The 23,016-nt window shown below is 40.7% G+C and overlaps 1 protein-coding gene across 1 annotated transcript in view; it reads right to left on the reverse strand.

Moving 5' to 3' along the window:
• The window catches only part of LOC146862728 (uncharacterized), a 492,767-nt gene that overhangs the window by 50,883 nt on the left and 418,868 nt on the right, over window positions 1-23,016 (reverse strand). The window contains exons 5-6 of the mRNA XM_085643288.1: window positions 9,150-9,248; window positions 7,400-7,427 (exon numbers count right to left, since the gene is read on the reverse strand). Coding sequence (XP_085499414.1) covers window positions 7,400-7,427; window positions 9,150-9,248 — 127 coding nt within the window. The remainder of the gene's footprint in view (window positions 1-7,399; window positions 7,428-9,149; window positions 9,249-23,016) is intronic.

Raw genomic sequence — 23,016 nt, forward strand, 5'->3', positions numbered from 1 at the left:
GCCATGACCGGGTTCCGGGTTCATTCCCCCTGCGCTTCAGTGCTTTTGTCCCTGAGCGGGGGATCTTGCGAGGACTCTTTGGGGAGCGTATAGCGGTCGAGTTTATTCATCTGTACTGTTTTGGGGCTCCTCGTGGATGTGATCGTGCCTCTCCTAGGCCGGTTCATTCCCTCCGTTTGGCGTAGTAGGCGGCAGGGCCAATGTCTGTCTCCCTCTCATGGCACCAATAAGGGAAAAAAACACAGTGGGTTCTGAGCTCAAACTCCGAGGAATGGACCGGTCGGACCACTAGGGAAAGACGGTGGGTGGACGAGGGTTGTGTTGTCTCTCCTGAATCCCCGCCCTGGTGTCAATGAGTTCTGCACTTTGGCTCCACTATTTGTTCACTCCCTGGTGTGGCACTGTGGGGTGCCCGGTGTGCGGGTTATGAGGTGATTCCTGCCATTACAGAGCGCAGCCCCAGGGTAGGTCACGATCCTCCTCTCTTCAATATTCATTTCTTCTCAGTCCTCCGGGGCTTGTTGTAGGCCTGGGCTGCCCCCCGCCTCCACCTCACACCCGGTGGGTATCACGTGTGGGCACAGCTCTCTGTCCGGACTCCGTTCCATCCTTCAGGGGGGGAAGACCCCTCCTCTACTTCTCGGTGCGGATGGGACGGTGGTGGGGGGGTGGCCGTGCAACTCTCGCTCTAGGCCTCCGACCGCCCCCACCCACTCCACGTCTATGGCAGCCTCCGGCCCGGACTCACTGCGCCACCGGCACACTTTCTCCCCACGGTGCTGTCCGGTGTTTGTTTTTCAGGCTCTCTTGCCCTTGCCTCGCGGTTTCTTTGCGGAGCCCCCTCCCGACTCTTGCCTCAGTCGGGTACCGCCATGTACGTACCCCCAGAGGTGGAACAGTGAGGCAGTCCCAGGATCAGGCGCACAATCCTTCCGTCTGCGTGAGCACGTAAGCCGCCTCCGCTGTCACTTGAGGTCCCGGCACATGCTCCTGCTGCAGGCCGCAAACTGCAGTGCTCTCTATCTTGACTCGTGGGCGGCCGGTGAATTCAGCTTTTGCTGGATCCGAGGCTGGGCGCCTTCCTGTCACTTTATTCCCTCTCGGTGTTTCGGATAAATGTGTTGGATATGCGGGGAAGAGTTGGAGTTCACGGAGCTTCACTAGGCAGTGGCCATCACGCTACGCCCCCAATGATACCTTTTTCATTCTCCTCTTAAATGTGTTCCTTTATGCAACCCCCAACAGTGGGACGAATGTGGAATAATTTTTACAGTAAGGTTCATTTGTACATAACTGGTGATAATCACTTTCCACTTGTCGCCTTTCATCTTTTTAAAGGGTAAATACATTTGTATAAGGCTGGATTCAGTCTCATCGTCCCCGCCACACTCATTTGAAACCTTATTCACTGCCTATCACCTTTACACCGAAAGAACACTGTGTTTCCCTCACCCCCTAATGTCTTTGGAATTCATCAGCAAAGTTTGATATCAAGGAATGGAAGAAAAATAAAGCCATCTGTTTTGTTTTCCATTCTGCTCTTGGGGTGAGAGGCCCTGATACCTCCTTTCTTGGTTTTGCATGCTTTCCTTTGTTTTTAGGTCGAGAGGCTGAAGAATATATATTCAAAAAATTAAAAAAACATTGATCTATTAAAATGTAGGCTAGATGGCTGGAAGAGATGTAGCAGCCTAAAAGCAGTGTGATAATGTGCCTATAAGTGTCAAAGCTTCCATGTTAAAGAACAGTAGATGTTGCAGCACCCAGGATAATATGCTGCATGACTAAACACTTACAGGGTCCCAAAGGCGAGATCGATTACTTTGCAAATGAGTTTTGAGGAAGCTGCTGAGAAAGACTCCCACCTTTTATCCACCATAGAGTTCTTTCTCTTTCACACCTCAACTGAAGCACTATAGTGGCTGCAACACACCATTGCAGGAGCTTCTTTGACTCTAGACGGTGGATGTGAGTGCTCACTACTCTCGCACAAGTGGCAAGTCCATGCTCATGTGAGAGATCTTGGCTCCCTTATACAACTAATGTAATAATACAGACTCCATTCCAAAGTATTTCTGGATGACCTGCCTTAGACAATTATTTTGTCGTTGTAAGATAGCGCATTGATTCTTTATTTCATCTAGAAAATCTCACCAGCAACTCCTTTTTAGGTCGAGCCTAGTGTTGCAGCACATGCGCTGCTCGATTTGCGAGGCATGCTGCATTAGGGTATTTTTTAGAAGTGGTCTGGAAGCCCCACACATATTTTTTATATGCTGGCGTCATTGTCCATGGTAAACGCTGGCTTCCAATTGAGAATGAGGCTTCCTAGTCCCTCCTTGTTACCACCCTGTCTCCTTTTGGGACCGCCCATCAAGACTGGATCTTTTACTTGCGGTGTTACACTGTCTCCTTCATTAGTCAGTAAGCCCTATATTATTTTCACAATGGCGACAGCTTGTCTGGTATTTGTATTTGGGGATTTGGAGTGCGGTGAAGATTTTTTGTCTGTTCTTGTAGCCTAGTTGTTGATTGCCCTGCCGGTCACAGATTAACGCGCCCAGTGTACCTTGTCGTTCCTGGCAGATTTATACCGGGTCAAATACTTGCGACCTGTGCGGGCATCAGTAGGAGTTTCCCGCGCTAGAACACTTGTTTTTTTGCAGCAACAGCGTGCCTTTCCCCTTCCTCTTGGTAAGCATCGCCCCATTCCAATGAAAGGCGCGGATCGCCAAACTCTATTTTTCAATATTCCATTCTTTTAATAAGCAGCACGGCACAGGCGACATGCTGCGCTGCTTACTAAAAGTATAAAATATTGAAAAAAAGAGTTTGGAGAGCCTCGCCTTTATTTTATTTCTTTAGCAGGTGATCGGGAAAGGACGGCTGACCGAGAAGTGAACTGGCTTCGCTGACCGATGTCAGACGGGTGACAAGCTTCTGCAGGAGGCAGATGTCAGGGGAGAAAGGGATCGCTTCAGTCTCGGAACAAAACAACAAGAGTTGCAATCGTTTCACACAGTACATATAAAGTAGGCCTGACGGCTTCTCTGCAAGAGCAATAAAATGAATCAGTTTGCCTAACTCAAAGGTGAACGTGTGCATTTGGCATGCAGCAGAACAAAATGCTGCAGACAGCCTGGCTGCTTAACCCTGTCAGACTCAGATGAAGACTGAATCCCAAAAAACTAAGTTGCTCACTTAGCCTGCCAACATACCAGATACTAACGTTAGACATCGTGTCTTTCACAGCGTGACATATGGGCCCCTTGTGATTGTCATTTACAAAAGAGGGCATGGATTAACCTCCTCTGGCCTCGGTGCTATTCATCATAGAGCCATTAACTAACAATACCGGCTTGTGAGCGGCCAGACATATTGCATGGGCAGGTAAGGCTTTTGGTACTTAGGCGGGCGGGAGGTCAGCTGCCACACACAATTCAGTGAAACATTAGCAGCCCTGATTGTCGAAGTACAGGCCAAGACCAAACACATGCAACACTGTCACAGATCGATTCCAAATTGGAGAGATTTGGGGCTTATGCTGCCGCATGCTGTGCATGAAGGGACTGCAGGATTGTTATATATTGGCAGGACACCATCGCTAATATAAGGGACAAGTACATAGCACTGCCTATTCTTGTACTTGGGTATTGCACCAGTCCATAGCATCGGTTATTGATTGGCGCCTATGTGTGCTATTTTCCATTGGTTTTACGTGGTATTTTGCACATGTGCTTACTTTGTGGTACAGTATATCTTTGTGAAAATATGCTTATTATGCATTACTGATAAAGCTGCTCAGCAAGGAAGCAAACAAGACGAGTGATGCAAGTGCGATGGTGCTGCATGAAGACAGGTCACGTGCATGTTTTGCTTCTCTGCAGTTATGATGTTGAAGGGTTTACTGGTGCACTTTCTTCCTGAGTGTGCAGTGTCTAGGAGGTGTTCTTCCCACTGACAATGAACATATGTATAACTGAAATAACGTGTACTTAAAGACATGCCTATGTCATGTTTATTTTGTACGGGTATACAGAGTATTTCATGACGCTATTTACACACACAGGGTTGTGCAATTCGGCCTGTGTATTTATCACCAGTGCTTTGGGGGTGGTAACCGCTTATCGGCAGGGCCACGGGAATTATGAGATTATTTGGCCATGGCAATTTTCACATAATTTTGAATTTGCCACATTTGCCATACAGCCATCGTCTGCTGCATAATCTGCAGATTTCAACAACAAGAAAAATGTTCTCTAGCTCAACCAGTTCAAAGTTACTAAAAACAGAGTAACATATGCTACTGCGCAGTGGAACAGACTTTGGAAAGGTTCACTGGTCACCTTTTTGTTGCTTATTGCTATATATATGTGTTAAATCATTACTATTGAGATGCGACATGTACCCTAACAGTGTTAACAAGTGTAAAAATAACACTGTAATGAAGTAATACTATCATGAAATGTGCCACATAATTTGTATTTTCTGACTGCATAAATTATTCGACCCTACCACTTAATTTGGCCCTCGCCTGCCACAGAATTCCAGTGGCCCTGGTTATCGGTTTGTGTATCACTGAGATCACATTCGTATTTGCTGAAGAACTTGATACTGTGATGACCAACCAGTCTTAACCTCCTCCACTTGCTTTATTTGCGCCTCTGAAAGGACTCCTGTTCTGTCCCAAACATCCTGAGAATCCAACCTCGAAGAAATGTCTCTTCAAAATAGATTGTGGATTTTTCAAACCGATACTGGATAAGTCGTGATTCAATCTATTTTCACTGCTCTTTCAGTCATGCCACTTAATTTTTTCAGCAGGAACATCTTATTCGATAGGTACTAAAAAATATTTTCTTGCCAATGTAAGCATTTATAATTGTTTTTCCATTTTAAAAATCTGTACAGTTTGTGGAGTGTATAAAAGGGAATGCTTCTTTTTTGTTTTTAAAGATCCCTCTTTTATATTCCATCTACCACATTCCCTCCTTGCCTCTTCAAGAGACGACTCACATGGAAGATCTAAGGAAAGACCTTGACAGGAAAACAGGCGACCGCACCCAGTCAACACAGATATCCCGTTTCAAGCATGTCTTTTCAACTTTCTGCAGATTGTGTATGCAAGATAAACACGATTTTTCAATGTAATAGGTCTTAAATTAGTGAAACTTGAGCTATTACAATTGCAAATGTTTGTCATTGTATTTGTTTGGTTAAAAAATATACCAACAGTAGCATAAGTACTAAAAAATATTCCATGAAGCAAGGAAAGAGTGCAGTACCACAGGCTGTTACTAGGTGTCTCTGTGGAGCTGTAAAGGGACCTCTATTAGCCACATTACATTTTGAACCCTTCAGGCAATTTTCAAGAGAAAGATTGCAGCTCAGCATACGTTTCCATTTATTTTTTGTTGGAAGTGAGATTTTTGTTAGCTTGCGTTTAAAAATGCACCATTGCTGTTTATTCAAATGGTGTCTTTTTAAAATGCAAGCTAGCAAAAATCTAATTTCTAATAAAAACAAATGGAAACATATGCCCAGCTGCAATGTTTCTATTTATAATTACAATAAAGAGGCAGTACCTTATGTGTGGAGGTCCCTATAAAACTCCACAGGGACACCTAGTAACAGCCTGTGGTACTGCACTCTTTCCATGCTTAGAGGATTTTTTTTTAATACTTATACTACTGCTGGGGTATATACTGCTGTTAACTGACCCGTGGAATAGCATCTGCCATGCTTAAGAAAAGAATGGTGACACCGCTCCTAAACAAATCATCACTAGATAGCGAGAGCCTAAATAATTACTCTTCGTTTGCTGGACCAGCATGGCAGCAAAGATAATAAAGAAAGATTATTTTATTTATTTATTTATTTTATTTATATGGTTAGTTATAGCAAACATTTTGACCATAGATGTCAGAGCGCTTGAGAAAAGAAACTCACATTTTGAATACAAGCTAAGCAAACGATTCAAAACATAAGCACATGAGCAAATGCGCAATTCCTATCAAAGGTCAGAACAGACTAAAAGTAGGTTGAACATGCAATACAAGATGAAGAAAATGCCCTTTATCCCTTTCTATAATGTTTACATACGACCATTTTCCAATTGATACACCAGCAGACACTAAAATGTAATTCTTTAACTATTGGCTCCCAAATCTGCCTTTGCGGTGGAGATCTTAAACCTTTTTAAAACCACATATTGGCATAGGGAGTTTAAAATTAAACTCATCCAAGACAGAGGTGATTTTCCTAGGGCAGAACATATCTGTGTGTCCCCAAGTATTTTTCCCTCCTCCTCATACTCTGTGAGGCATCTAAATGAATTTTGTAAACCAAAAAAGCTTCCTTTTATCTATGATTCAGACAGATAACTTACTTCTCAACATGATAGAGCCAATATGGTGTGAAGGTTCAAGCCTGATCAGCCTTCCACCTCTTACTGTTAAAAGATTGTTTTTAGTTGGAGTCTTAAATCATTTCAAATTGAACGTTGGTGATGCTTTTTGGGGTGGACTTGTGGAATATCAGTTGGTGCACCTCCAGAGTTTACAAAACGCTTCAGTACAGTCCACCTTCACAAAATGAATTGTGTCTTCCATCTAATACAATCAATTCACTTACCGCTTGTAAATACAAGATTAACTTTAAGTTATCGGCCTTGGTTTATAAAGGCTTTCAGGGCATGGTTCTCTCAAATCTCAGGCAACATTTCTCAAGGTACTAGCCCAAGAAGTCTTTTTCTTATCTTCATAAAATGGCAATCGCTTGGATGCCAGAGATTCTCTGTACTTGGAACTGGATTCTGGAATAAACTTTCTTTTCATACATTGAGAAAACAAGCCTTAATAGCCTTCTCAAAGTCGTTTAAAAGATAGCATTTGTGTTAATCAGCTGTATCTACACCATTTCATCTATGATTTAAGTTGTTATTGTTTATTGGAAATCGCTTGGAGGCCAGAGATGCTCTGTGCTTGGACCGGGATTCTGGAATACACTTTATTTTCATACACAGAGGAAACAAGTCTTAATCGCCCCCTGAAAGTCGTTTAAAAGATGACATTTGTGTTAATCAGCTGTATCTACAGCATTTCATCTATGATTCAAGTTGTTTTTGTTTATTAGCATTTGTAGCCGAGGCTTTTGCTAATTTCTAAAGTGCTCCGATGCCCTTGGGCCATATTCACTCAATTGAAATACTCAATAATTAATCCACATTTGTTCTGCTTCTGTCAGTGACTAGACATAGGTGAGTCTGGTAAGTTTGCGGTATAAACTGAGTTAAATTAAAAAAAAATTATAAGTATCATGCTATACTAGAGTTAGGACATTTACAAGCACCCTGAGACATGGGGCATTTGAACAATATGAGATTGTAAATGTAACTTACACTGCTTTGGAACCTTTGCATATGAGACCTGCAGAAAAGAAATATGAAATATAAATGAAATTTAAGGCACATTATGTGAGATATATTTAATTGTAGAGTCACAACACTATCACTGAGTATCACTGTGTTGTGATTCCAGGGAGTATACGTATCTAGTTGTAGACAAATATTCTTTTTTTTTTTTTAAACAAATTTTATTAGTGGGTTTTCCAACATACAACATACCACTAGCAAGTTACTCTAAGCATTGCAATGGTACATACTGCAACAGTGCTGCATCATTGGCCGTATTAGTAAAGGGCAAGAAAGAGAGCAAAAAGTCCACTTTGCAACATAATAATTTGTCAGTAACAGCTTTGTGACAAATATTCATATTCAAGGAGTTTCAGGGAGGCAGCTTAATGGCTCCAACCCGGTGTACAGTCTACCCGAATTCAAAACTACGAGGAGAGTCAAGCGATATGTTCATTTCATAACACCCTCACCAAAGACTTTGCGTCTCTTATTTTCTGTTCTATTTCAGGGGGATGTCTATGGGTATATTTGTAATAAAATTAAGTGGATCGTTTTGTACATGGATTCTTATATGGAGATCCTTAGCATCACTGAAGTTAGGTTCCTGAGTGATGCGACGATCATTTTGGGCTAACAGGGAGTGGCTGCATATGTGATATGATTTAACTTCCTTGGTTAGTATAAAGTTGGGTGAAAGCGGGTTTGTTTTTACTAATCAGCCGAAAAAGTAAAAGGACAACAGTGCACGGTTTTCCCCACTAAGGAAGTTGAACTCTTTTTAGTGTTGGAGACAGACAGCACTCTGGGCCCATGTGACGTCACAGACAAGGGTTTCCGAGGCTTACGTTCCTCTGACTTTGATCTCATAGACAAGGAATGCTACATTGTTTCAGAACATGTTTGGGACGTCACAAATGGTCAGTGGAATGAAAGACTCAGTAGTTTCTTCAGGTGACTTTATATATTGCCGAGCACATTTTAACAGAGCATTAGCGGGGTCATGGCAACGTTTACGAGACAAATACAGTTCATAGTTGAAAACAATTGGAATCTCTGCGCCATGTGTAGAAAATATTAATTCTGAGCAAAAGTGTGCGTCAATAAAATCTGTGGTATTACTCTTACTTCTACTGTAATGACGTGCACGTTTGTGCTAGGTTACCTTATGTGTTTGTACTTATATAGCGCACAGCTTTCCCGGCGCTGTACTCATACCGCTAGGGAACCCTTCCTGGTTTTTCCCTGTGAAATGTCCACTCCTGGGCATCCCCAGGGTGAAGCCAGGCATCCCAGCGCTGTTGGGGCCGTTGTGGAGATTAAGCAAGCCATTGCACAGAGTTGCAGCGTGGGACCCATGATTAGAATAGGCACCGAGGCGAGAAATCAGGTCCGAGGAATTATGAGCCCAAGACCCGCCGAGACGGGAATTGAACCCTGGTCCCGGGCCTGACCTCTGCATCAGGGTCCGCTGCTCTAACCATTGAGCCTCACTTCTCCACCTTATGCATCCTTTCCCTTCAACATGATGCAATCGATATACATTTAATCATGTTGAATGCTGCTCTTGTCAGCTTTGGGGTTGCTGGGAGGAAGTTTGCTATGGATGGGGAAACAGATGCTGTAGTAGGGTCATTTCGCTGTATTAGGGCTGGTAAGAAAGTGCATTTTAGACGTTTTTTATAGACATAATAACTTGCATTTCATGTACTTGACTGATGAATAAACAATGACGTACCTTTTTTCTTCAGAAACAGAACAATGAGGATTACAATCAGGAAAAAAACACATTTGATAGCTATTCCAATAATGAAGATTTTTAATCCGAATCCGGTGTCTGTAAGAAATATTAACATATGAATTCAATTACTTGCGTAAGAACAGTAGACAAACGTAAAAATCTAAAAAAAGGGACTAAAACATAATGTATTAAAAATAATCAATATCACGTCATATGCTGACTGCTCAGCCAGATATGTATGACCTGCCAGCCTCCCCAGGATGGCTGGATCTCACTGAGTATGTTCATATTACTGTTCAGCTCACAAAGGCTACATGGACTATTTTCCCCACTGTTGGTTGATCTCCATCTTGAAAAGTCATGGATACTTCACTCTCACTCACGCATTACAAGAGAGGCAGCGGAGAGGAAGGCTCCTCTCTCAGCTCTAAATAAGATATGTCAAGAGTCCAATGGCAATCAAGGGAAGATGTCTCCATTTTCCATTTTCAACAAAGAGATACTTGACATGTCAAGGATAAAACTGGCATAAAGATAGAATAACTCCAGAATAATCAATTGCAACATTTGCAGTTCCCCCTAACATCACTCATACTTTTACAGCTGAGTTCCCTCCACACTTTGACAGACACTGAATTTTCTGAAATGGATGCTGCTGGCATCACTTAGGGAGGTCTCTCTCATGATGAACCAGACTTGAGCACTAGACATAAAGAACAATCTCAGGTCTCATGTATGGGTCACTGAAGCTTATGTTCCTGTCTTAGCTAGAGGTACTTCTTTCAACGGAAAGACGAGGCCTCCTTGCGGGTGGGTGATAACTGGACATCCATCTACCCACCCCTCTGTTTCTGCTCCCCACTTTAACTAGAGGCTGGCAAATCCTGAGTCATTTATGGCAAAGACACTGCCAGCGACACTAATTGAAACACCATCTGAGCGGCACACCCACTCGTGAGTATGACATTGTCACGGATGCGCTACTTAGGGATTGCTATGATGGCCATGTGGACAGCATCAGCCCAAGACAGAAACACGTCACCCTTGCTCTGTGATGAAACTCCCAGAACATGTGGGACATTCCATGTTTCAAGGCCTGGGGTGGACCAAAGGGCCCTGGGGTGAAAGGAGGGCCTCTACCCTTAACGGGCCCCCATTCATCCTAAGGCCTATGGTTATCTGTGAGACATGGCAGTCTCAAGGGCACCTCACCACTTTTCAGTGCCACTACCGCCTACGTTGTGATGCAAACCTGCACTGATACTCCTGGCAGCTGGTTTTCCCACAAAAGTCAACGATCCTCCCTCAAAGTCTGTACTGAAGTCATGGAGTGTGCCACAGAAGAGGGTTTAACTCCTTTCCGTATATGAAACATTTGGCTAAGGAAGGTGGAAATTCGGTCATTCTGTTACTTTTTTTGAACCAGTGAAGTTTGGTTTTTAATGTTTGCTTTTATGATGAGCCTGAATTTTTCGAAATAAGATCTTTTTCAAATGGCTTATGGGTTGTACACGTGAATGGCTTGTACTTCAGACTTTGCGTTTGCTGTCTCTATGCTTACTTCAGAGCCGAAATGGACATGGAGGCCCAAACAGCACACACCCCTAGTGGCTTATATAGAGAGATGTGGCCTTTTGCACCTGGTGAGTTGTACTGCTAGTTCAGGGTTTTGAACCTGCCTCACAGTGCATGGCTTTTCACCAGAGGTCAAAGTGGGCGGAATCGGAGGTGCACGATGTGACCATACCTTTTTAATTTATTTAAAAATGTTCCCCTACTTTTTGTAAAAAGACAACCATCCTGGAGGGGTTAATTCTCATAGTTTACATGCTTCAGCTGAAGTGTCATTCAGGGAGTCTCCTGTTCTGTGAAACCGATACAGGCAGACAGCTACACAAGTTCCAAGCCTTCTTGCCAGGGTGCCTGCCTGCCTGTAAGAAATGCAAATGTGCGCAACTGTTTAACCTGCAAATGTAAAAGGTGCTTTGAAGCCTCTACCTTCTTTAATTGATGGAATCACTTGAAGGTTTGTGGTGACAAAGATTTATTCTTTTAATGGTAGTGCAAGGAAGTTACCAGCTGAGCATTGAAGTGGGTGCTTTTAAGGGACAGTTATATAAAAACAATTGCATTACATACAGTCTGGGTATTACTAAAATCTATATTTTGGAATGACCATTTTATCTTAAAAACTTCTGTGCATATAATAGCAGTTTATCTTATGCTGTGTATAATGCAAGCTTAAAATAATGACTTACATAATAAGAGTCCTTTCTGTCACAGGATGGGACCTCATAGTACTGAAAACAAACGTCTCTATTCTCCAGTGCACCAACCAAGATTTAATTCAGTGGCTCTCTGGTGACACACAGACCTCTGCAATGCAATAATAACGGATAGAGGTTTCATAATGTACCATAGTGGATTTCCCACTAATTAATGTAACTTTTTTAAATGTCCACAGATCCCCAGATTAATTGTAAACTATTGAAATTCCTGGCACTACATGGAAAATTATTCGCTGGATCAGTATAAATCAAGGATGCTTTTGAGCAATTTGGAAGTGCAATCGCACTTCAATAATCAAGTCACCAACATGCATACGATATTCTGGTACTTCAAGGTCAACTGGTTAAGCAAGAGTGGATATAGGTCAAGGTATTCAAATTCTATCAAGATTCCCCAGCCAGTTGTTTGCACATTTCTGCACTTTACCAACCCGCAGGAGATAAAGCATATTAGAACTTCAATCAGAGGAGGCGTGGTCTTGGCGCCGATCCAAGATGGCGTGACCACGCGGAGCTCCGAATGACCAGGGAGTCTTTTGGCGGCCAGAGATAGCGTCAGCGCTCGCCAAGGGACCGGACGGCATGGCATCTCTCCCTCATGTCTCGGTGAGTCGTTGGAGTTTACTACAACTCCCGCTTCTGTGCCTTTCAGGGCCATAATGGCCCGGTAGATTTCTCCTCAGGATAAGGTCGCGCCCGCCATTTTGGAAGGCAAGCTTGTTTCCTTTTTCATCTAAAGCGGCTTCATTACACTGTGTTCACGGCACTACTGGATACCTTACATGTGCCTGAATTACCATATACCTCCTTAAAATTTCTTCCCAACATATTTTAATTCTCTTATTGTGCTTTTGGCATGTTTCTCTACAAGAAGATACACCTTTTATATTTTGGAAGCTTTTTTTCTCCTCGGTAAATAATTTCTGTGGAGTAATTCCTTCAACACATGACGGATATGTCAATGGTTTTAATCATATGGACACTAGTCACTGTTTACTGAACCCTCATTTCGGCTATTGGCAAGGGAGGCCAGCCCCGTGGTTTTCTTCTATACTTGTGTGTGTTGCTCTCTTTTTTAACTGCGGTTTTCTCCTCTTCACTGTGTGATGGAAACTACTTTACATTTTTGAAGGTTTTGCTTTTAGTATGCAACTTGCGCAGTTCTTTACATAACCTTCTTTTCTTGTATATGGAGAAATTAAGAAATCTTAAACTTTCAGTTTCCTCCAAACACATTGCACACTTGGACTCAGATTCCACTCATAACGACATAGAGGATACCTCACCTCATAAATCTAAACCTTCACCAGGCACCATTACAAAATCGCATCTCTTAAGCAAGATGCCTGTGGGATCCTCCTGATTCTTGTTGAAATTCGTGCCTTAAAACTCTTCATGGAGGAAACTAAGAAAACTCTGCAACATCTGGATGACAAATGGTCCTCTTTGGAATCACGTGTGCTTGTTGTGGAACAAAAAAATTAATCTCTTCAATCTTCCTGCTCTCACATCTCTTTTCTGGAATCTGAAATATCTCTTTTTAAAAAGCACACAGTGCATGGCTTTTTCACCAGAGGCTGAAGTGGACGGGATCGGAGGTGCACAATGTGACCATACCTTTTTAATTTATGACAAAACGTTGCCCTACTTTTTGTGAAAAGGCAACCATACTGGAGCAGTTAATTCTCATAGTTTAAATGCTTCAGTTGAAGTGTCATTCAGGGAGGACTTGGAAAATCGGAACCGCAGGAATAACCTCAACATTTACAGACTCCCTGAAAATATGGAGGGTTCTAATCCGACAGTTTTCTTTCAGACTTTTTTGCCCATGCTGCTGGACATGTCTACTACTTCTCCACTTAACATATAATAGGCTTATAGACTTGGTCTCAGGGTCTCAAAATAACCACATGGTGTTATCATGTTTTTCCTGCAATATACTGACCTACTACAAGTCTTGTCTACTGTCAAATCCCAAAAACAAAGTTATTGTGAGGGTCATTGACTGTTTTTCTCTCAGTATGTTTCTAATGGCACTGCAGACAGTCGGAAAAAAATCCTGGATCTTCATCCTCAGCTAAGAACTATAAATGCCAGACACGGTCTAATCCACCCTTGCCTCTTTAAAGTTACTTATAAGGAGAAGACTATAACTTTTGATGAGCCAGCAGCACTACAGGAATTTCTTCAGCAACATGTAGCGGATTTCATGGACACTTCAAAGTCTAGTTGAGTGCCATTTTGTTTTGTTTTATATGGCTGTTTCCCTTTCTGTATAATTCTTCGAATGTTGTTTCATTCTTGTTTAACTTTTAAGATACTTATTTGTTTGTCTCTTTTCTCTTTTTTCTCCTTTTCTTCTCTTTTTTATAAAATTATTTTACTCATATTGTCTCTCTTCTTCCTAACACAGGTGTATTTTTTGCATCCCGTCTCCCACATTGTCTCCTCAATGTGCTGATATCCTTACCCATCGAAGGTTACCCTTATGTCCTGTGGGACTCAAGTGCTGTAGTTGTTGTCTCCTGGTGTTGCCACCCCCATATCATCTTTGTGTTTTGTAGGTATGTTCTTCAGTCGTCATTCGTATGACTTGTACTGTCTTTTTGTTTCCTGTTTTATTTCCCCTTTGTTTATGTTTTTCTGTGGGATTCTTTTTTATCAATTTCCTCTTCCTATTATCTACTTTATCACTCTTTTCTTCCTTCTTTTTCTTACTAAACAAACGCTTTATTTCTATCATTTTCTTTGATATCTGGTTTATCCTATTCTCAATCTACTGTAAGCATATTGATTGTTCATGTTCTTACCTTTAAGTTACATTCCGTGTTACTATACTACTTGGAATGTTAAAGGGCTAGGTAACCCTATTAAAGGACAACGGGTGTTATCTCATCTATAAAAATTAAAAACTGATATTGCATTGCTGCAAGAATCACATCTTTCTGAGTCTGCAGATTACAAAAATCTTGTGTGGGTCATGTGTTCAATTCTCCTGCTTTCGGTAAGAAAAATTGGGTTCTGATTCTTTGCATGTTTTAGTTGTTGATCAATAATCTGATACTGAAGGTCGGTGGGTTGTTGTTAAGCTCCTTATTGATAAGATACCTTTAGTTATTCTCAATGTATATGGTCCAGTTTCTGTCAATAAGGTTTTCTGGACAAAAATCTCTGAAACTGCTTTTATATGATGATGACTACATTATATTTGATGGTGACTGCAACCAAATTCATGATCCCTTATCAGATAGACATTCGACAGTTACGTTTGTTCCCACTAAAATGCACTCACATTTTACTTCCTCTATATGACGTAAATCATTAGTTGATATATGGCGACTCTGCCATCCAGACCTTTGGGATTACAGTTTTTATTCAGCCCCACACCGCTCACAATCCCGTATTATTTTTTTCTGAGAAAATCTTCAGCTCAACACGCTCTTCAAGCTGAGATAGGATCAATTTTAATATCAGATCACATTCCAGTGCATGTGGACTTAGACCTCATCCCTTTATCTCTGCACTAAGGCAGATGGCGCTTTAGCAATTCTTTACTCTTACATCCTACATTTAGCCAACAATTCAGTTCCTTTGTCTCTGAATTTTTCTCTATTAACTCAACCCCGGAGTCCTCTTTTGTAATAATTTGGAACTTCTTCAAGGCAACCGCCAGGGGTTTTATAATAAAGTCATCTCACAAAAGAAAAAATATTTAGATGCCTAATTTACCCAACTACTTAGTAAAATCAAACAGCTTGAAAATACTTACTATCTCTCCAACTATGAGTCTTCCTTGAAAAATCTTATTGATGCTCAATTCACTTTTAATAGGTTTTCTAAGGATGCTGTCGCTTCCTATCTATTGAAAAGTAGTATTCGCTACTATAGGGGTCAGAATAAAAAGGGGAAAACTGCTGGCTAATTATTTAAAAGTAAGAAGGGATAGAATTAGAATATAATCTTTACAGGGCCCTGTGGGGACTCTTCTTTTTAAAGACAATTACATTTTAAATTAATTTATTCTTTTTTATTAAATCTTATATTCTCCAGAAACACAACCAAAGCAGTCTGATCTTTCCAATTATTTTCAGTTCATTGCTTCTCCGCCTTCCCATCACATTGATTTTGACTCATTAGAAACTGATTTTTATTAGTGAAAATCACTCATGCAGTTTCGGTGATACATCGAGGAAAGGCCCCTGGGCCTGATGGCTTTACTGTTGAATTTTATGACCATTTTGAAAAACTCCTCCTACCCAATCTTTTACTTCTATTTAATTTCTTTTCTCAGAAAGGTATTTCTCAAAGGACTTTCCAAGAAGTCATGATTTGCTTAATTCTAAAAGAAAATAAAGATCACTCTCTCAGTGATAGCTATTGCCCCATCTCTTTAGTTAATACTAACTATAAGATCTATGCCAAGACTTTGGCATTGCGCATTGACCATGTCCTGCCTTATCTGATGTGTCCTGAACAATCCAGCTTTGTTAAAGGACGATTAGCCTCTGACAATTCTCAAGTCGTTTTCAATGTCCTCAGCCAGGCTTCATCTTTGGATCACCCTATTGCTGCTATTGCTTTGGATGCAGAAAACGCCTTTGACAGGATTGAATGGGATTTTATGTTTCACGCATTAAGATGGATTGGTTTTCCACCTAAATTGGTTGCAGTAATTTCCCTGCTATATTCAGGTCCCACAGTCTCAATTTTTGTTAATGGTAGAACCTCAGATTACTTCCCTTTGCTTGGGGGGTACGGCAAGGGTGTCCTTTATCACCTCTATTGTTTGTTATTGCGCTGGAACCCTTTCTAACCAAAATCAGGCAGGATGCTCATATTTCAGGTTTCCAATTTGATCCTCATCAGGTTAAAATGTCTGTTAACGCTGATGACATCTTCTTATATTGTTCTAACCCTGTAACCTCTCTCCACCTTTTTTTCAACCAGCCAATTCATTTTCCCAGCTATCAAGATATCAGCTTAATACTGATAATCCAGAAGTTCTACTTTTAAATGTTTTATGTCAAAAGCATTGTTTTGTTCACACAGGCTTCTCTTGGCAACCCTCTAAAATAAAATATCTGGGCCTGTGGTTCTCCCTGACAATTCCTGAAACATTAAAATTAAATTTTTATCACATTACCAAAACATTAAATTATATTATTACACGTTGGCATCCTATTTTTCTCTCCTGGTGGGGCCGAATGGAATTTGATTAAAATGATGCTCACACCTCTTTTATTATATAATATTTCTATGATTCCGGTTCACATATCTGGATGTTATTTTAAGAAAATTGATTCTCTCTCAACAAAATTTCCATGGAAAAATGAACCCCCTCGCATAGCTTTGTCTTCTTTAAAAAAGGATAAACCTAACAGAGGTATTGGGTTTCCTGATTTCAAAACATATCATTCTGCCTTTTCCCTAAAACAAGCTGCCCGGTGGCTCTCTACAGAGCTCCTTGCATATCCTTCCTTGTGAGTACAAATAGAGAAATCTCTTATTTCCCCCTTTGATTTTCAGGAAATCCTTGCTTTTACTACTAATATCTCATTATTACGTTCTCCTATCATTTCTCTCTCCCGTGAACTTTTAGCTCCTCTCCTACCATCATCATATCCATAACTTAATTCTTATCAACAGCAACTCATTTGGCATATTAAATCACTATGAATCAAGAATCGTACCATATATTGGAAAAATAGGTGTTCTAAGGGCTTGGGATGGATATCTCAACTTCTACTTGACGATCAACCCTTATCATTTACTGACCTTCAAACAAAATTTTCTTTACCAGCTACCTTTAGATCACAGTATGATCTTCTTTGTCCTTCCCTCAACCAATATCTCCTTGCATTACCGAGTACGTCCAATCCCCCCGCAAAATGCACTACTCTTTCTCCATCATAAGATACTTCCCCTTCTGCATCCACTATATACAAGACCTTACAATTACCCCCGGACAGACTCAATTCAAAGACTGAATTGGTCTGGGAAAAATATGTATTACAATGTTGGCCAACTGAAACATGGGACAAGTTATGGTTGTCTAAGCTTCACAAAATCTCACGAATTGCTAACACCACACATACCCTTTATTTTGTTTACCAATGGCTGTTATTTTCTCCAATGGCTCTAGCGTCTTTCTCTTCAAGTATGTCTTCTACTTGTTGGTCCTGTCCCTGCTCTAATGCCGACTTAAAACACATGTTATTCGAGTGCCTCCTATCAATCAGTTTTGGCAGTTAGTTTGGATCCAAATCAGGAAGATTTTCAAAGTTAATGTCTCCTTTTCTCTAACCAATATATTCCTAGGCACTTTGTCACCCCAATAGCCGCAGTTACCATCACGTTTTAAGTTGTTAGATCTATTGTTAGCTGTTGCTTTTCATTTAATAACCTCAAATTGGAAACAAGCTGTTAAAGTCATTTTTAGATCCTGGTGGAACACTGTATGTTTTCATCGTAGATTACACACTAATTATGTCTCCCCTATATCTCTAGCATTTAAAAGAGATATCTTATGGCTTCCATTAACTATGTATGTATCTTTATCTGCCTCTTCTGCTGTTAAAGTCATTACTGTATCAGATAATGTACGGAAGCTACCTTAACTTCACCCTTTGTCTCTCTTCCAGATGATTAGTAGATATTTGTACCCTCATATTTTTACCAATCCATTTAGTTTTTCTTTTTGTTATGCTTACAGTGTTAAACCATTGATTATTCATGTTTTCTTACTATTAACATCATAAAGTAAATATATATTGTTCTCTTCCCATATCCCTTCCCTTTATTGTTTATATAGTATGTATTGTTTCTTTATATACACCTTGAGAGTTATACCCTTCATATATTCTTGTTTCCCTACAATCATTCTGTTAAATAGGACTTGTTGTGTTCATTGCTTTGCTATTCTTTTTCTTGTTGTTCTTAAAAAAAATCTAAAGAAAAAGAACTTCAATCCAAGAAGGCTCCAGTGGTCTTTTATATTTACTCGGATTATTTTATTGGACAGTACAGTATAAGTACAGTATAGTTACAGTGCAGTTTAAACACTAGTCAGGTTTAGACAAAATGAAATATAAATGTATTGTTTAATCATTCGGCATTGTTTTAACGTGTTTATAAGTTGTATTTCCGAACATGTAATGGTTGCATTATCTATGCATGATGAACAAATAATAAATAAAATGTATCTCTCATTTAAGCTGCACGCTATTTTAACTGTAGCTACCTGAAGGTGAAAGGCCCAAAAAACGTACAGAATATTTTGTTTTTTAGCCACACCTTTGCCCCCCCACGCTCCCTGACCCCACCCCCATTGCATGCAGCATCACAATTCCTATACCTTGTTTATGCACTTTGACTGCTGATTTTCACACACTCTGCTTTTGTCAGTGGAAAATGCAGATGGCTCAGAAGGCAGTGCACTAAAGAGTTACTAGGCAAAATGTCATATGTGAAAGAAACCGTGCATGTATTTCAGTGCCATTACCATATTATGTTAGTGCAGAGAAACCTCATACTGGTAGCTTTTTTAATTGTGAAAGAGCATGTATTCACATATTGGCTGACTAACTCCATTAAGACAAAATTAGCACCCATATACCATTTTTTACTAATCTCTTGCAATTGCTGTAGTGATGCATACCATATTTTTGTAATAACCGCTACTGTACTGGTCAATCAATTGTTCTTTTTCATTGAAGGATTCTTTCATGCAAAAATAAGTTATCTCAACATAAACGCTTGTGTGTCTATTTAGGTGGTGGTGGCAAAGGAGAGAGCAGGTGCAAGTCATGTTGATGGTGTATGGGTGTTGCTGAGGGTTTAGTCATCTGGAGAAGACATCTGTGCATTTTCAGTGCTTGCATTAGTGCCATTGGCAACCTTGCTACACTAGTGCCATCAGCTTACTTTAATTTACTTAGGCACATTAGTGCACAAACGGTGTATTTTGCAGTTATCTTTGATGTGTCTTCTAGGTGTTTCATTGTCATTGAATACATAGGACTCCAGATCCAGAAAAAGGGACTATTTACAAAGGTAACATAATTTTGAGCAAATTGCATGTGCAATTTATTCTTACACTTTCGGTAGCTTTACACTCAGATTGTGTGACTAGGCCAAAGTAGTAAAATTACTCAAAAGAGTGCCCTGCAACTTGTGAAAGCCCCTAGGTGCAGCCGCAGCCCATGCAGGTAAGAGCAGTTCTGGGGCTGGGTGGGGGGGATTTCGACAGACGACGATGAGGGAAAATTAATTATGTAATTTTCCCTCGTGGTCATCTGTCGAATCCCCACCCCCCCACATACCGGCCCCACCATCCCACCACTCTTACCTGCATGGGCCGCGGCTGCCTGTGTCCTTCAATTTGGTAAAGAAATGTAAATTACACTTTTGGAGTACACTTACACTCAGATTTTTTGAATAGTCAAAAAATAGTAAACTTACTCAAAAGTGTCAATTGCTCAGAAATGTAAGTTAACTTTGTGTAATAGGCCCTTCCTTTCTAAACAGGATCATTACAGGGCCACACTTTGGGGAGAGTGTTCACTGGTCCCCTGGATCTCTGCTTGTTTTCCCCAAGGTTGTCTACATGATTGCAAAAGAGGAAGCTATTCCAAACATACACCTTCATCTTTATGAATCAGTTATCACTTCAACTTGGAGGTCAGTAACTTTTGAATTGTATGCGGCAACAATTGGACCCAAATAGGACAGGTAGTTTCTTTGAACCCACACTTCTATTTGCGGTTCATAATGAATCGCAAAAGCCCTTTTACAAGTCAGAAATTATTTTTCAACTCACAAAAGGTCTTTGATATATTTTAAAAAGGTATTTTGAGCCAGCAAAACCCCTTTGTATATGAGGCCAGAATGTTTTTTAAAATAACTCAGGCACTTATTTCGCTAAGGAAAATGGTCTTACATTATGTATCTGTAATATTCATGCAACATAATCATTCTTTCTCCTCTCTTAGATGGTGCTGATTTTTTTATCAGTGTCTGTCCGTGCGTCATCTTATTCTGTTTGCTTTGTTCGCCCTAAGTTGGCAGGGCATGCCAAGATGTGGGTCCCTTGCTCACTCTGCCACTGAATTAAAACTATTCTGGCTGATGAGGGGTGTTACCCCGAAACCGGTCCCAGGATGTTTGTTTCCGGTCCAGGGAAGACCTGGCTTGGCACTTCGGGCTGGACTGTTCCCATGAGGAACAGGGTCTAGACTGATTTTCATATGGCTGAGTCTGAACTGGGGTGGCGAAGTGAGCAAAAGAACGATGATGGATTCAACCCAGATCTAATAGTGACTTGGGGTGAGTGTCTGAAATTTTCAGCGCTCCGTCCGTCATGTTATTGTGTTTGCGCTCCTACTAAGGATTATTATTGTTTTATAAATCTAGTTTGTTTTTTGCACATTTCTAAACAAGGCCTACGATGTTGTAGACATTCTTTTTTATTACTATACTTACATACATATATTTAACTTAGACATTTCATCACTTTCCTGGTGGTATGTTCTTGATTTTTCCCTCTCTCTTTTTACACAATCCCTCCCCATCTATTTTCACCCTTAACGACGTCTATTAACCCATTTCTGCCTTTTTCTCATCATTTCCCTGTCATCTCACCTACCTCTTTTCTCCAACCATTTCGTCCTTGAGGCCTGAATGCAAAAGTCCTGGAGTGGTATACAGTAATTATAAAACCTTTCCACACTCAGGGGTTTGGAATTTATCAGACACAATAAACAGCATGTATTCTGTGTGTTTTTCCCAATAATGGAGAATTGAAGAATACCATGAGGATTTTGGTTCTTATCGCACAAAAATCCAAATGTCCCAGTAATTACTAGGCCTCTTCAACCAGTAAATTCCAGCAGGTCTGACCGACTCAAATTTGCCAGAAGTGTGAACCTTTTAGAACTCAGGAATTACCAAGTGTGATAAAGTCTACATTAACGAATACTTATGACTCCAGCGACATAGATTTACGCAGGAATCCGAATTATCCAGTGATAATGAAGCCCTATGCCTCCGACGGCAGCAACAGATTATCAAACTTATAAACTCAAGCTGCAAGACTTTTTATATCATTTGGCTGCCAGGTGCCTCTAACAATATTACTAAAATTATCACTCATTTTGCTCTCCCTGAACTTCAATAGCTGATAAATACTTCCGGGTAATAAATGGAATGATGACAACTAAACTACTCTTCTGACACCACTCCCTGGACCTCTGCCATTTACAAATCCTTATAGATTTCTAGCAAAGGTGAAATAACACGTGCTAGGAACGTATTTGTCACAGGTTTGAAATGTGATTTACACTCATCATCCATAAAAATGGCAAAATCATGGCCCATTCCTCATTCACATATTCACACCCGTCTTCGATAAACTAATGCTTATTTCAAGGCAGTTACAAATGAGAAACATCACTCTGGTTGGCGGGGTTTGTGGATTTTAAACCTGACACCAAAATCTGATTGGCCCCAACTTTACACCACTAACCCCAGATTTCGATAAAATTGACTAGTACTTCTAGGTTGTATTCACCTCAACCTCTGCAGAAGCTCTACTTCAAAAACGTGGGAGGAGAGGAGCTGATACCTAACTAGAAGGCAAGAAGCAACGTCCAGATGGCTTAAGTCTGAATTGTCTTGTAGGTCAGCCTTCCTGGAGTCCCAAGAGCTTCACAGCCCGATTAGCCAGGACAAAATGAAGACTTACTTCTAAGAGGGTCAAGGATCTGCACAAGACATTCCATGACTCAAAGAGTGACGAGCCTGAACTGACTTGTCTAACCTAGTATCATCGTCACTTTGTGCGAGCCCCTTTCCAAATTTGAGAACAGCGCAGTTTTTTGTTTCAGTCTAGGTCTTAGCATTATGGCCAAATGACTGTGGATGGATGCTCAGACTCTGGAATTTCCTCAGCCCTTCTAACTCTAGAAATATACAATTTAAAGACTCATTAGGTCTAGAAACCTAACTCTCATCTGCTTCTGAGAACCAGCCGAGGTATGTGGTCGGCAGCAGGCTCTCTAAATCCCGTAGGTGCCTATGAATAATTTGACTCCAGCCAGTCTTTCATGAGATACTGGCCAAATTGTAGTACTCCTGGGGGCCTACAGTGCTTGCCCATCCCCAGCACTAGTAGTCAGTTTTGACTTTAGAGACCAGTTGGAACAATAACTGATCCCCGCAAAACAGACAATGTATTATTTGGCCAAGGTTATCATGCCATAAGTCGCTACTTTTTTCCTACATCGCCCTGAAGAAGTCCTGTTTTTTTAGGATGAAACGCGTTGGCTGTCTGTCTTTTTAAGAGCTAAATAAAAGAAAAAATCTTGACCAGTGTACAACGACTATATGGATCCGTAGAGAATTATTATTCAAAGGACTCTATTGAATATTGTTACTAAGTGGTGCATCTCCAATTTTGTTTTGCTTTGATTGCCCCTGATAACAGGGGAGTGCTCTTGGGCAAGGGGTACTTTTGGAGTTCCTGCACACAAAAATGTACTTTTCTTTTTGAATAATTTGATTTGGTGATTTTATTGGAT

Source organism: Triturus cristatus, chromosome 2_2 (genome assembly GCF_964204655.1).
Source record: "Triturus cristatus chromosome 2_2, aTriCri1.1, whole genome shotgun sequence".
Classification (NCBI taxonomy): Eukaryota; Metazoa; Chordata; class Amphibia; order Caudata; family Salamandridae; genus Triturus; species Triturus cristatus.